The sequence below is a fragment of the Lepidochelys kempii genome, chromosome 2 (genome assembly GCF_965140285.1).
Source record: "Lepidochelys kempii isolate rLepKem1 chromosome 2, rLepKem1.hap1, whole genome shotgun sequence".
In the NCBI taxonomy this organism is placed as follows: domain Eukaryota; kingdom Metazoa; phylum Chordata; order Testudines; family Cheloniidae; genus Lepidochelys; species Lepidochelys kempii.
Window position 1 is genome coordinate 66,277,723 of NC_136381.1, and position 16,198 is coordinate 66,293,920.

The 16,198-nt window shown below is 39.0% G+C and overlaps 1 protein-coding gene across 2 annotated transcripts in view; it reads left to right on the forward strand.

Moving 5' to 3' along the window:
• Positions 1-2,503: 2,503 nt before the first annotated feature.
• Positions 2,504-16,198, forward strand: part of TOX (thymocyte selection associated high mobility group box) — a 277,463-nt gene continuing 263,768 nt past the window's right edge. For both annotated transcript variants that reach the window (XM_073331081.2, XM_073331082.2), the window contains exon 1: positions 2,504-3,257. In XM_073331081.2, the coding sequence (XP_073187182.1) occupies positions 3,150-3,257 (108 nt within the window). In that variant the 5' untranslated portion in view covers positions 2,504-3,149. The remainder of the gene's footprint in view (positions 3,258-16,198) is intronic.

Below are 16,198 nucleotides of genomic sequence, written 5' to 3' on the forward strand. Positions count from 1 at the left end.
GCAGAAGGCGGTGCAGTATGACTGCTGGCCATCATCTTCTGCTGGCAGCTGATTAAAAGACAGTGCACTGCCGGTAGGACTCAATCGCCATGAGATGAAACTTAAAAGGGAAATGACCTGGCTGAGTCACTCCCACGTTTGCCCAGGCGCCCCTGACCTCATCAAGGTCAGTTAAAAGAGCACCCAGGACTACGTCGATGACAGCTACCAGTCATACTGCACTGTCTGCTGCCAAAAGGCAATAAACTGCTGCTTGTGGAGCAATGCAGTACCGCGTCTGCCAGCACCCAGGAGACATACGGTGATGGTTAGCTGAGCGGGCTCCATGCTTGCCATGGTATGGCGTCTGCACAGGTAACTCAAGAAAAAAGGCGCAAAACGATGGTCTGCCCTTGCTTTCATGGAAGGAGGGAGGGAAAGGGGGCCTGATGATATGTACCCAGAACCACCCGTGACAATGTTTTAGCCCCATCAGGCACTGGGATTTCTACCCAGAATTCAAATGGGCGGCGGAGACTGCGGGAACTGTGGGATAGCCACCCACAGTGCAACGCTCCGGAAGTCTACGGTTGCCTCGGTACTGTGGACACACTCCGCCGACTACATGCACTTAGAGCGGGACACACACAATCGACTGTATAAAAACACTTTCTACAAAACCGACTTCTATAAATTCGACCTAATCTCGTAGTGTAGACATACCCTAGACTTTTTTAAATGAAGAAGTAAAAAGGTACTTTCTCTTCTTCCATATTATCTCTGTAAATGTGCAGTGATATTTAAATCTACCAAATTTCAAGGTGTCTTTCCTGTACCATCCTTCCTACAGATCTGCATTATTTTGTATCCCTCCTGTTCTTGATTAAAACTCAGACAGAAAGCCAGCAGGAAAGCCACTGGGGCCTGTTTGTGATCCCCCTAAAGGTCCTTCTCTTCCCCTGTTTTTATTCCCTTATACCCTTTTTTTGCTTACCTGCCCCTCTCTCCCATGTTTTTGCCTATCCTCCCTCCCCTCATTTTTACCCTTATTCCCACTATTTTTTGCTCCTCTTCCCTGTTTTTGATACCCTCTCTGCCTCCCTATTTCCCTACCCCACCTCCCATTTTCCTCTTTGATCTGTCTATGGTAAGTACTTATATTGTGCCAGCCCCAAGCAATATTGCCAACCTAAACCATTCAAAACTCATGGGTGAGACTCCCTAAACTCATAAAATATTTTAATAATAATAATAATACATTTCAGATTAGTTTTATTTGCCTTTGTTTTTTGAGCCATTATGGTGTACTCAGGTCATAATTTCAAGCTTGTCTCTGCCACCATGAAGTATAGAAAATTACTTTATTTTTTTAAAGTGGAAGATGAGATTTTTCCCCTACTCATATGTTTCCATGGACTCCACAGGATATCACGAGATTCGTGATAACATTTTGAGAAATAGCGACACTGAATGTGTGTCCCAGGTGTTCATGGTGTTGTCCTGGCAACATGCCTGTGAGGTTGGGAAGAATAATTATCCCCAGGTTAGGGGTGGGGAACTGAGATGCAAAGGGACATTAAAGGTATGTTTACACTGCACACTAAGCCCTGGTCTGTGGAACCCAGTGTTTCCAAGCCCACACTTGGATAAACATTTACACTGCATTGTAAACCTGGGCTTAACAGTTGCTGGACCCAGGTCTCAAGGCTGTGCTAATGTGTCCAGACTGATCTACGCAAACTTTCTGTCTCAGGTCTGTGGCTTGACATCCATCCACACTGCAAGTCATAGAGAGACTTGGGCCCTAGCCCACGCCTCTAGCAGGGTCCTAGGACAGACTGATCTGTGTGTGGACGTAAGGGATGGAGTTGTGGTCAAACGTGAGAGTCTCGGCTTAATGTACAGTGTAGACACACCCTGAAGATATGGCTACACTGTAATAAAAGACCTGGTCAGCTAACTCAGGCTTGTGGGGCTAATAATTGCAGTGTAGACTTCCTGGCTCAGGCTGGAGGCCAAGCCCTGAGATCTTGGGGCTCAGCGCCCAGGCTGTAGCCCCAGCTTGAACATCTACACTGCAATTCTTAACCCTGCCTCCCGAGCCCCCTGCTGGCTGACCCAGGCTCCCAGACTCCATGCTGTGGGTATTTCCTGGCAGCGAAGAGGTTCCCTGGGTGACTTGCCCAAGGCCACCCAGGAAGCCTGTGGCAGAGTCAGGAACAGAAACCCCAGAGCTCCTGGGTCCCAGTTAAGTGCTTCCCCACCCTCCTTTTTGCTGCTCCCTGCCCCCTGCTTTAACTCCTTCTCCACCCCGCCCTATCCCGGCTCCTCTCCTTCCCCTCGGGGCAGGGCAGCCGCGCTGTGCTGAGGAGGCACCATAGTAACTGGCAGGCGGTCGGGTGGCGGCCGGGGGGTGCTGCAGCAGCGCCCCCTCTCGGCACTCCCCAGCCCCGTCCTGGGCAGCCGCGAATGGCTCTGCGCTCGCGAGCCCCTTTGTGTGAAACACACTCGGAGCCGCGGCTCTGGAAGCGGCGCACACGGTGTCCCTCTCCTCCTCCCGGCGAGCAGCACGGGGCAGCCATTCCAGGGCCAGCCCAGCGGAGCGCCTCCGCCTCGCCCCCCCCCACGCCTCACGGGTGTGCACTAGCTTTCCCCCTTCCCCAAGGTGGAGAAACGAAAATCCCCCTCCCCCCAACACTCACACACTGATAGAGATTTAAAAAAAAAAAAAAAAAAAAAAAAGAGAGAGAGAGAGAGAGGCGAGAGAGAGAGGAAAGGAAACAACTCAGAGAATCCAATAGAGAGCGAAATCTACACCCAGGGCTAGCGACCAGTGCATGTGTGTGCAGGGAAAACAATACTCTAAGTTACCTGCCCTGCTCTAGGAGAAGAAGGAGGGTTTGCTGCTGGTTCTCTTCCAGACATCTGCAGACTGGTGCTTTTTTGGAAGAGTTTTTTCTCTCTCTTTCTTTACAAACCACCAACGGATGTGAGGCAAGGAAGGTGTTTCTTTTTCTCCTAAACTCAGGCACCTCTTGCTGATTCTTCTCAACCTGCTTGGGGTTTTTGTTGTTGTTGTTTGTTGTGTTTTTTTTTTTTGTCGTTGCACGAACGTTAAGTAAAAAAAGGGGGGAAAAAGAGGAAAGGAGTTTGCTTGATGTTTTAGTGAAATGGACGTAAGATTTTATTCACCACCTCCACCACCACAGCCTGCTGCCACTCCTGATACCCCTTGTCTGGGACCTTCTCCCTGCCTGGACCCCTACTATTGCAACAAGGTGACTTGTGTTTTGTTTTATTTGAGGTGCTTTATCTGTGGTGTTGTTTTGCTGTGCGTAAATGGGAGCTAAATCTTGGCAGGCTGCACACTGAGTTAACCTCTCAAGCAAAGGCAGCCACACCAAAGCCATTCTTGCGGGGTGGGAGTTGTTCGAGGGGGGCGATGTGGTTGTAAAATGTTATATTTTAGGCAAATTCTGGGTGTTTTCCAAACACCCTGATGGTGCAGGAAAGTGAGAGCGTTTTCTCTGATACCTCGCTTCTTGCTGGGAATCTACCCGTGTGTGTATCTATTTCTCTCTCTCTCTCTCTAGTGGAATGACTAAAATAAAATCCCAGAATAGTTTGGAGGCGGACGGGGTGTGTTGGGAGGTGGGGGAGGAGAGGATTTTTCATAACCTCTTCCCCAAACTGGAAGTCTAAGTAGCTATTCTGTACATTTCTTTCTGAGAAACAGCGTGGAAAAAGGATGTCCTTGTGGGATATTTAACTGAACAGGTAACTCTGTCTTCTATACCCCTCTCCCCCACCAAACAAACAAAGTCTCTCCATTTGTTTTCCCCAAGTCAAAACATAATGGGAAGCTATGTGCGAACCCTAAGGCTCACGAAAAGCCTGTACTTAGCAATCTGTGATGACGGGACCACGCTTTTTATTTTGTGTACAGAATTAAATGGGTGGTGACAAGTTTGTTCTGAACAGAACATCGACTTTGTTCTGGCTCTGCAACTGCGTTATTAATTCCTCCGTAACTTGATTAAATGACTGTAAATAGGGTTATGTCTCTAAAGAGAGAAGTTTACAACAAGAGCCCGGGAGAAGGAGGGATTGCAAAGCAGGCTAGTGTTATTTACAAAAGACCCAAGCATTGGGTTTTCTTGTACTCGTTTTGCGGCTGTGATTCAGGATCACTTCGCGATCCGTCTGCCTATGAACAAGAGACCAGGGATATTTTCATTATTACTGTCTCAGTGGTGTGAGCCAGCTGCTATTTTATGCACGATCTGCACTTTCTTTGCTGTTGTGGAATGGGCTTTGCCCACGAATAAAACGCTAGCCATAGGAAATAATCAGGAAGTGCAAGTTACCCAAAGCACTTCTTGAGCACACCCCCTCCAGGGGAGAAAGCTGGGAACAAGCACTTACCGGAAGATTTGTTTAAACCTGTGTGTTTTAGGCTTTTGTTTAAAATCTGTCTTGGGAGGTTGTTGTTGCAGACTGTAGCAGATGTTTATGCAATGCAAACTCTGCTGCTGGTAGTGTATGTAGTTAGCAAGGAGACTTGCTTGCTGTTTGGTATTTCTTTCAGAGGGTTCTGTGCCTGCTAATTGCCACCCAACCCTTGCAACACGCACTGGGAGAAGGGGGAGATGCCCAATGCAGAGGAGCAGTACTCTCAGTTTAACTCGTTTGAAAACACTACTGTGTTTTCTGCTTGTCCATTGTCATGGTGGGTTCACAAATCACACCACATGTCATAGATATTTAGGGCTGTCCCCTTCACTCCTGGCAACTGCATAGACTCAGTGATAAAAAATAAACAAACAATAAAGTCAGATATAATCTGTTTAGAAGCAGTGTTTGCAGCATTATGATGAAGCCCCCCCTCAGTTTTCAGGAAGGGTTTCTAGCATAATCTAACCTACCATTCGCAACATAAAGGACCAAATTCATCCTTGGTGTAACTCTCCTATAGTCAATGGAGTTAGAGAATTCAGGGTTAAATCAGGTCCCTTCTGACTGATCCCTAAGGAAGTTTCAAAAGAGATCCCAGAGGAACATTTTTTAGCAATGTTTAAGTAACCACGGTTTTCAGTGTCTATGCAGGCTGCCCTATAGATCAGGAGAAGTTTGGGAGAAGAGTGAACTTTGGGGGTGGATGGGATGGGGGTGGGTGCGAGGCAGCTGCGTGCAGGAGAATATACGTGGTACACTTTAAATGTGTTCATAGCGATCATTGTGATACTGCTTTTGGTCTCTGACTTGCCATATTCAATATTTTCTCTTTTATTGTAAATTGTAACCTTCAAGTTCTGGAAAGTAAAGAATGTGGTAGAATTAATGACATATGCACCAGAGTGTCTGAAGACCCATTTGGCAATGAAACTGGACAAACGTTATTAAACCTATCAGTGATTTAAAGCTTCAAAAAGAAGGTAATGACTTGAATACACATTTCACTCATCATTCTTGAGAAAGTGGGCCAGATTTAATTTAAAAGTTAAATGCTTTGGAAAATCAGGAATTACTTTAATATATTAAATCATTTTCCAATTAAGTGCTCTAAATCATTTTTGGTTGGTTGCACTGCAAATCGAATAAATTAATTTAGAAAGTCGTTTTCAGATTTTTTTTTTTTTTTTTTACTAGCTGGTTGAAGCTTCTTTTAAGTCATGCCATGTATGAAGGAGCAAACTGTTCTTTTTAAATGCAAATGAGGCACTCATTCTGTAGAGAAGTTGTAACTCTTCTATTTAACTTAGCCTGGACTGATAATGGACTTAAAAAATGCACAGTCATAAGACATAATTTTTATGCTTGGAGAAGACTTACAAAGAATATTTCATATAAGTTACCTTCTACAGCATGAACATGCCTCTATCAAACATCTTTGCCACTGATCATTGATTATATTAAATAGACTGAATAGGTTTGCTAGGCCCTTGAGAGGCATGCATTTACTGAACATTTCATTTTCAACCTCTTCCCTCAGTTCCTCTACCCAGCATGATTAACATTGCTGTGAAAACTTATCTGCCCTGCTCTAAACACTTAGTTGCTTTAAAAATATTCATCCTGTCACTCATTTTCATTCATGTGTTTTTAGTGGCTTGAAGGAGGTTCCTAGAACTTGTTTTCAGAAAGTTTGGTGGACTATTTACAGCTGATATCTAAAAGCAAAGGGTATCATTTGCTGGAGTGTGATGGATCCATATTCCAGAGTAGAATGATAGACTAGTTTTGTTTGATGTTGTTTACCTTGGGCTAAATCCTGGAATCCTCATTCTGGACAGGATCCTGCTCTCTTAGAAATAATGGAAGTTTTGTTTGAATAATGATTGCAGGGTTTGGCCCCTTATCTGTGGGTTGTTTTCAGTAAAAATTAAAGATTGTTTGATTAACTTTATTCTGTGACATATTTACTTTAATTAAATGGCTGCTAATTTAGGTACATTGCCCAGATAGTCAGGGACTTCAAAGTTTTATAAGTGATCTGTTAACATACATTTTATTAACGATCAGATAATTGTTTTAGGCTTTTAATTATGCAGTCCACATATACATATGTATTTTGGGTATCTGTAGTCAGAATGAATCACTCTTGGTGGCTTCTTAAAAGAAAATGCAATAATGTAGATCATACAGTCCCATCTTTCTGCTCAACTGCGTTTCAGGTGGCAGTCTTTGTTTCAAAAGACTGCTTAGATCTTTGTTTTATAAACTTAGGCACAAATGTTTAGAACATTATTTTAACATTCCTTTATTTACTGTTAAATGCACATTTTGCTTTGCATATCTTGCAATGCAGACTTTTCCTTGTTTCTCTCACATAACCCATGGAAGGAGAAAAGTGAAAGAACAATGCAAACAATGTTGGTTATGGCAACTGTGTGAGGTATCTCTTATACAAACAGACAGACTGGATGGTATGCTGCTGTATATAGGTCAGCCTTTAAAATAACATAGTGGACATACAGATTTAGACTTGAGGTAATACTGTTCATCTCTTGAAACTTGAAGCATAACTGCATTTCAGACATTTATGGGCTAATAAGAACAGTTTATTTAATTGACGTCTGTTTTAAGTAACATCATATCTCTTAATTTAATTTAATGTTACAAAAATAAATTATGTTTAATAAGCATACTGCATGAATTCAGTAGTAAAATATTGTCTGGGTTTTGTACTATTTGAAGATGTCAGATCATCAGTTTAAACATATACCTACCCAGTAATAATATTCCTTCTTCTTTCCTCATTGTATTGCCATCTCCAAAGACTGTTTCCACAAGTATTACAAGAAGAGTTGAAACATTTTCATGTCTTCAACTTTATGGTGTTTTCATGTGTTAAGTATCTGCTCACATAAGGATCAGTAATATAATTATATTTTGACACTGCTGATGACAGAGATGCTGACCCCTGCCAACAGTAGGAGAGAAAATAATGGTCTTTACTGCTCCCAATAGTTAGCCTTGCAGAATTATGCACTGGATTCTAGTCTAGCTAGTTCAGAAATAAAGAAGCCTACAACTCATCCACTCTTTATACACTGGTAGTTGTTAATGCAATGAAAAAATATAGCCTGATGACAGAGAAATAATGTAGCTGTTTAAAAAATAAGAGGAACCCCCCCTCAAACCTGCCCCTGCAAAAATCAAAGACTAAACAAAATGAAAAAGCTGTATAACACTGAAGTGAAAAAACGTGGGTAATATTTTGTAAACAGATAAGAGTTTTGTTAGTGACTTGACTTAAATGGAGCTGAAGTATTTTAGAATATTTTACATTTTCAGGTCTAAATACAACACGGATATTCCTCTTTACAAAATGTCCCAGAGTGTATCTTTCCAAGGTCTACTTTTTCTGATGGCTCACTATGCATACATTCTTTTGCTGATATTCCTAAATGCTGGGATCTCCAGAGAGAGCTCTAAAACTAGAATTGTGTATCAGTATTTTTGAGGGATTTTAGGGTATCACATAACAGTAGATGATTCAATTAAATCTTTATGTTGAGTAGGGTATGTTTTTTCTTTCCCCTAAACAACTTTGGTAACTTAGTGCATGATGGTCATACCTGATATTTGTTAGTGCTTTTTAGAGAAAAGATTAAACTGTCACATTAATGTTTTCATTGGTTGTTGATTTTTGCAAGCTTTCAAGCCTTATAATAGATTTCAGAAAAATGTCACATATTAAGAAGTTGAATGAACTTCTCTTAGATTAGACCCTAGTTCCTAGTATGAAGTCCCAGAGATACAAGCAAACATCAAATACGACTGCTTAGATTCCAGTGTTTCGGAAAATATGTGATCCTGATTTTCATGGAATATAGGAATTACTATATACATGGGCTTTTGAGAAAACTTTTCGCTGCCATATTTTAAAATCGTAATATTTGTGATAATTCTAGATTTTCCTATTTTGTAGAACATTTTTACATCTTTGAAAGGTAACATTTTATTGTTCCATTAGAAAATGGATTTCAGCTTTGCAACACTGCCTTTAAAATAGCTGTTGTGAGGTCTATGGACAAAAAGCTAAACCAGTACACTGCTGGGTATGCTAAATTAGGAGTACAGCGTTTCATTCAAATTAAAACATAGCTAATGTCACTATCCACCATAAAGACTCAGGGCTTGATCCTATGAGAAAATTAGTACTCAACTCCCATTGACTTCAGTGGAAGTTGAGGGCACTCAGCACTTTCATGAGGAGCTTGCACCATGCAGTTCCTAGAAGCCTGCAAAGCTTTCCTTTTGTTTTTCTTAAATCAGGATTTTCCATTACATAGTGTCACATGAAAATGGACAGTTTTTAGTTTTCCATTTTTATATTGTGCTCTTCAAACAAAGTGAATGTCATACTCATGATAGGCAATAGACCAACATTTCTGGAGACTGAGATCCCAAATTGAGAGCAGACACGACAGAGCATGGATAGCGGTAGCAAAAGCTTTCCCCTGTGCTTTGGCAATGTGACTCAGTATTAACCACTTGTAGTGGTGAGTGTGTGGTCTCTGGGTCCATTCAATTCTTGGTCTGTGAAATTGACAATCATGACAATTAGTGGCAGTTATATTTATTTTTGTGAAGTGGACACATGTTTTGTGAACAACTAGCATAGGCTGTAAACACTAAAATGCTCAGTTTAAATCTGGCCTAATCGATTTAAACATTTTGGTGGCATTGATGCTGGTGTTATACAACCTATGTACCAATTTTCTGTCCAAGGAGTAATTTCTCATTAAAAAGGCTGAGTTATAAAGTACTCAAAAATGTGGTTTATAATGGAAGTGCCAACAGAGTGTTAATTATAGCAGCACTTACATAATACTTTAAGACATGGAATTCACATTAACCTGAATGAGATTTTCTTGGTCATAACACTTTCCCCTACAGCATTCAGTTTGAAAATGGCAACATGGTAATACACTATACTTAGATACTGATTGTGTAGCATCAGCAACAACAGTAACAAAACTGCTTTTCATAATGGCCATTGCTAAGAAGCAAAATTCTTTTCAGCTTAGTTTGTTTTCCAGGATTGGCTTTCTTCGATGTTTTTTTCTTTAAGCATTTTTACATTGATAAGCCAACAGTTTGACTGAAAATCAAAAGCTAAACTCTTATTTTGAGTTAAATCTTCAAAATTAAATTGTTTACTACAAAGGTCATGATACTGTTGTTATTTTTAATATTTATGCTTGTGGTGTTCTCTCTCCTGTGATCTTTTATACAGTATATTTTATTTTTAGTTTGTGTTTTATATGGCTGTACTGATACATGTATTTAATCTTTCATTTGCAATACAAACATATATCTAAGCAGTTTTCTTCAACTATTTTGTTAATGTTTCTTGCTGGGCTGTCAGCAGATTTGAGATAGATCCAAATAGCATAGTTTCCTCCCAAGAAACATACTGCCTTCCAAGTCACAAAACACACCTGAGTTTCATGAGCATCTGATAAATCCAGGTTAGTGAAAATGTTAGATTGTCATAGCATTCACATCCTTGCCTGTTAGCTCATCATGCTATTTTTGATTGGTGGAGATTGTTTTTTCAAAAATACAGGCTGGCTAAACACAGAAATGGAGCTTCTTTGATAGTGCTTTTGTCTCCTAATGTTATTCTAGACCTTTGTGTGGTCTTAAAGGTTCCAGGAGAGCTACAGCTGCTATTAAATTTGCTATAGTAAGGAAATCCATAATGGGGCCCAGTCCTATGTTCCTTGTTGGAGAAGAACTCACACTGAAATCAGAATGTGTTAACAAGGAAGCTAGTTAGAAGGAGGAATGTGATGGATAACACATGAAGGTGAAGATCTATCTGGACAATTATTACAGGAGAAGGGAAAGGGTGTGTGTGTATGTGTATGTGTGTATATATATATATAAAAAAAATTAAATGATTATAGGTCATCTTTTTGGTTGGAATGTCATACAGGATTTGTGTCTGTATATAACAGAAAATACTTATTCCTTATGTATATATCACATTTATATCATCCTGAAATAGTAATAAATAATACAAAGGCAGAAAATAATAGTAAAATGGAAGATAACCTTTCAAAAAAAAGTATATTTTCTCATTTGGCAGATGCAGTTATGAACATTAGTCATAGAAACCTGCAGATAGTAGAAGCTTAATATCAAAGCTAATGATTTATTCTATGTTAATGACTTTCTGCTAGGGCATAAAAGACTATTCATAATGGACTCTCAGTGCTGTGTTCATTTGCTAAGGCTAATGGGATAATCTTTCCCAAAATTAAGCTTTCTGAAGTAAAGTATGATGTTACTTTTTCAAGTTAACTCTTGAAAATGTATTACAAAACTAATCGTTTAAGAATTGCTTTTAATATTAATAGAAAATATATATTAAATAAACAGGTTTCTTCATTAACAGTTTTACTGAATTTATGTTTTATTTTATTTCTCAAGATTAATATTCATGAAGTAGAGTTGTTAATACTTTGATAGTTTGATCTTAGTTGAATCAGGTCTTTGAGACATAGTTGTTTTGGTAGATTGTATGAATATAGCAGAAACCCTTTTTCTTAAGATTGCTAGCCAATGATTTGCAAAATGGTAGTAAAACTCTTAGTTTTGCATTGGTAAGGTTTTAAATTCATGTTTACAATTAGTTTATAACCAACATATTTCAGTAAGAGATAATTTGCCTCCTAAAGTTCACATAATGTGCTAATCATGTCTAGTGGTTAATAAAGGCCTCCTATCTCACTCCCCTGATGGCTATAAAAGGCTATTATGTTCATGGCAGCAGTTCAGGTACAGCTGCTGTGTGTTAATAATGCATCATTGTCCCTCTAATAAACACAGCAAAGGTCAGCACCCCCAGCCACCTAAAACACCTATTCTCTTTCCAAAATATTTATTAACACCTTAAAAGCATTTATATTCATTTCAGTTAGCCTGATATCAGTTAATGGCCCTCTAGAAACTTATATGTTAAAACTTTTGCAGCCTAAACAGTGTTGTGGAAAGATTAATAGATATTCATGTTAATCTTTCCTCATAAACATTTTTTTTCCATTTCAGCAATCTGTGGTTGCTTTAATTTAGGATTAGTATTACTATGGTCACCTTTACAGTTAACTTGACGTGTTGCTTATTATGCCAGTTTTCCCTCAGTTAGCTTGATTGTACTCTGAAAAGAAGCATTTTTTCAGCAGCCAGGACCCCTTGAAGAAAACATTATGAAGTGTGAAAAAACGGGGGTGTGTGTAATATATATGTACATACACCCCCTCCCGTACTTACTTTATTCAGAGTCCATATATATGTTATGTTAGCAACCTATTTATTTCCCTTTTGGCATAAAATGCAGTATTCATAAAGAGCTTAAAATTTATTTTCTGTAGACAAAGAGCAAGTTCACATGGAATTTCCATTTTGCCAGGGAAACATCCAAATCAATAGACCAGCACTTATCTGCATTAAAATTAGGTATACTGTAATTTATGGGCACAGTGCTATTGTATTTCTCTTGTATAGCCTCAGATATTCTTTAAGGAAACCCTGGCTGTGTCTTCCCAGAGAGAAGCAAAAGTGTTAACTGAACAAAATCTCATTTTCTCATCTTGTACTGTTGTCTTTTGGTTTCTGTTACTCATTTTGAAAACCTTATACTTTTTTCCTATATGATTTTCAGACAAATGCTCAAAAAGCAGAGAAATTTAACTACATATTTGTCATCAAGAGAAATGAAAAAAAGCCTAACTAGCTGAAGGGTTTCTATTTTGTGTAGCACAGTCTACAATGGTACATTTGTCATGCTTTAAATATATAATACATACAATAAAATATGTACTGGCGCAGTTGTGATGTATGTAGTGTCTGGCTCCTCTGCTATTGTTTGTAGTCTTTATGGTTGTCATACATTGTTCTTTGCACATCATACCCTTACAGCAAAATTTGACACAATTTCTAGCTTTCAGTCCTGCACCATTTTCATTGCACAATATACATGAGTTTGACAGGGTGTGTTGAGGACAACTCTGGCAAGCAATTGATATTTTGAAGTGGCAAGCGTTTCAGCAGCTGCCTGCTTGTGAAAAAGGAATGATAAGATATACTGTATTGTTAGTTTCAAGCAAAGCATTAAGGTTTAAGCTCTGTAAAAATGTACGCATTATTCGTCAGTGGTGAAGCAAGCCTTTTATGTTTTTTAGAGCTTAGCTCTCTGGCTGATGTGAACTAGAATGACATTGGTTTAATGGTCAGTAAATGAATAGGAGTACTTTGAATTTGAACTGCTGCCAATTTTGCACCAACAAAGAGACTGACAAAAAGATTTTATGTGAAATGCAAAGCACAAGCAATGTTTTTTGGGAGGGGGGTGGTTGAGTAGAAAAACCCAACAGAAATATTATTAACCCAGCCTTGTAATGATTCTAAAATTGTTAAAACACATCCTTTTTACATGACTCATGAGCTACAAATCTAAGCTGTTTCATCTAATGTTCTTTAAAACCTGTTGTATCCATGTAGTCTTTTAGAATATATTCATATGGAATTTACAGTGTGTTTTTCTAAATACCACACTGTACCCTGAAGGCCTGTTGGCAGAACATCAGAGTTGTCCACTGCTGGAGTTCCCAAGTCTCTCTCTATCTGGTAGTGGGAAATTGTAGTTTAATCAGTTATGGCACTTTCAGTGTGTAACATTCATTAGTAAGGCAATTTGTCATGACTGTTAATAGTCAGGATGCATCTGCTTTCTCTTCAGTTAGAGAGCATGATAAGTAAGAAGGAAAATATTTCAGTATCTGATATTAACTTGTTTCAGAATTGTAGTCCAAGGTTAATTGCTCAAAACACACACAGCAGCAGATTAACAAGCACAGTATATTCATTTTTACTGTGCCCTGCTTTTATAGATTTATGACTTTAAAGTATACTAAAGCTATTGTGAGGTATACATTCTTTGATTAGGTACTAAACAGTAACTAAGTTATAGCCATGACATCTTCAGTGTTCATTTGAAAAGATTCTACGTATATAATATTGTCTAGAGAGACTCATGAATGAAAATGTAGGCTCACGCAGTAGTTCTGAAATACTAATAATAGGTTCACATAAGCTGTGAATGTTTACTATGTTATTTTAGCTGGATAATTTTGGTAACTGGACGGTGACTTCCCAATTTTAATTTGTGATCAGACAACTTAAAATGTTGAAAAGATTAGCTGCTAGTGCATAACAAACAGGTCAAAATGTCCTCTTTTCCCCAATAAACTGCCTTGTAATCATTGTTCTAAATGTAAAAGGTTAAATTGTTTCTTACAGTCCAAAGGTTAGTTTTTTTCACATATCTGATAACTCTGATGTATTACATAATATCATAGCTTAGTATACAAAAGCTTTTTGACATATTTTCATTTTTAATGAAAAACCCCAAAATGTTGAACATAATGATTTCTTTAGAAACTCAACCCAATCTTGGTAAAATCTATTCTTGCTGGTAACAAAAGCTGTTACTGTTTAAGTCCCTGTTCAGCAGTTAGTTGGTACGCTTCACTGAATGTTGTCAAAAAGGCTTTTCTCTTGATTGACAACCCTGTAGGAATGTGAATGGAGATTTTAATTGCATATCATGTGTGTATATCAGAGTGAGCGGATTCACTGACTCTGCTTAGCTCCATATCTCTACAGGTCAGCCATGCCAAAAATACTTTTTTAAAATAAGTAATTGATATATTTTCCCAAGAAGGGGGAAAAGGTGTGTGCAACTGAGTGAATTACAAAGCAAAATACTTCTGTGGTTGTAAAACTTTTTCATCTGAAAAAAATGTGTTCAGTCAGTTTTTAGAATGTTTTAACAAAAATTAAGATGTATTTTTGATTATGTAAATTCATTTCAATTTTAAGTTGGCCAAAGACTGCCACAACATATTTTTCTTCTGGCATTTGCTAAAAGAAGTATGTTTATCTTTCAACTTTCTATTTTTTGGAAGAGTACTTTGAACAAAATTAGTTTTAAAAAATAAAGCCAGTGGAAAAATTGACTGTGCTGGACAGCCCTTCAGTAACTTGCACCTTTACAGAAGACATGAGGAAACTGTGTTTTTTTGTACATGTGAATAGTGACGGTTTCTTATACATATTGGGGCTGGTCCAGTCTTTATTTGGACAAAACTCTCACTGATTTCAGGGGAGATTTGCTTGAGTAAGGACTGTAGGAACACATCACTTAATGGTCTGACTGCAAAATGGTATTTTCCCATCGATTTCAATGGGAGGATTGGGCCCTAAATGCTGATTTTTTTTTAAAAGTAAACAGTGTGGTGTTGTAAGATGACATTGAGAAATACACTTAAACATTTTCCATAATGAAACGAGCTCAGCTAAAAATAGAGAAGCGAAAAGTTCATTATGACAAACAGAAATGTTTCATCTATCATGTTGTGATGTCTTAAACCTGATTCTCATTTTCTTTTTAAACCAAAACCCACCAATAAAACACCACCAATTGTATTTTTAAATAAGCTGTTTTAAAATATGAACACAGAAAGAAACAAAGTGGCACGGCAGCTTTAGGGAACTTTCAGTGGAACTCATGTTCTGCTCACAGTGGTATGTACAGACCCTTTATGTGGTTTCACTGCTTTAGGAAGAACCCTGGGAAGGAATTGTGACTTAGTCAGCAGTTCCCATCCTAGTTCCTCCTTGCTCTGAGAATGAAAGTACTCCCTTATTTTTGTCTCCTTACTTCCTTGTGTAGGGCCATATTACATTTGAACACGTTGGCTGTGTGTGACTGTATACAGTGTGGGGATGAAGGGTGTAAATAATTCATAGATTTTTAAGGCCCGAAGGGACCTTTAGATCATCTGGTCTGACCTCTTGTATAACAGGCCATAGAACATCATCCAGTTACTCCGATTTTAAGCCTAAACTTGTGGATCCTTGATTCTGTGCTCTTGTGCATCCATTCTGTGCACCAAATGAGCCAGGGGTCTTGTGGGAAGAACAAGATGTGATTGTGTAATTAAAACTGTATTAATAGTGCATGAGCACAAGGGGGCAGAATTAAGGTTTTCAGGCAAGTTAAATCTGGCATTTCCTGAGTTTTGAGTACTTGATTTCTCAATCTGAACAACTTACTTTTAATGTGGCTTTTTGGTATGTGATTGAGGGTATGTCCACATTGCAGTGTAAACCCAGGGTTTAAACTCAGGCTCAAGCCTAACACCCCTTCTGTCTACACACAAATCATACTCACCCAGCTCTTGGACCCAGGGGCCCAGGAGGGTGGAGGGTCTAAGCCTGAGTCAAGCTGGTACCCAGGGTTCAAACCCTATTGCTTTGCAGTGTAGATGGAGCCCTACTGGAATTGTGCTCTGGAAGTCTGCTGAAAGTATTTAACAGTCCCATGGGCCAACTTTCTTTGTTCTTGGGACGATCAAGTTTTCCCACACTGCACCATGAACAAAGGGTTAGAGCGGCCACATTTTGGGAGTACTCTAGGAAGTCTGGGATTTGGGTGATTGGACTCAGGATCACAAAATGCAGTGTAGATGTTGGAGCCTTAGTCTGGGAGCTGAGGTTCAACCATTCCTAATGTGGAGTAACAAATGAGTGTTGACACTCAAGCCCTAGGTTAACAAACCCAGGGTCTGCTACCTTTGAGTTCTACTAACCCTGAGCTTACATTGCAGTGTAGAAATACTTCAAAGATGACATTCTATCC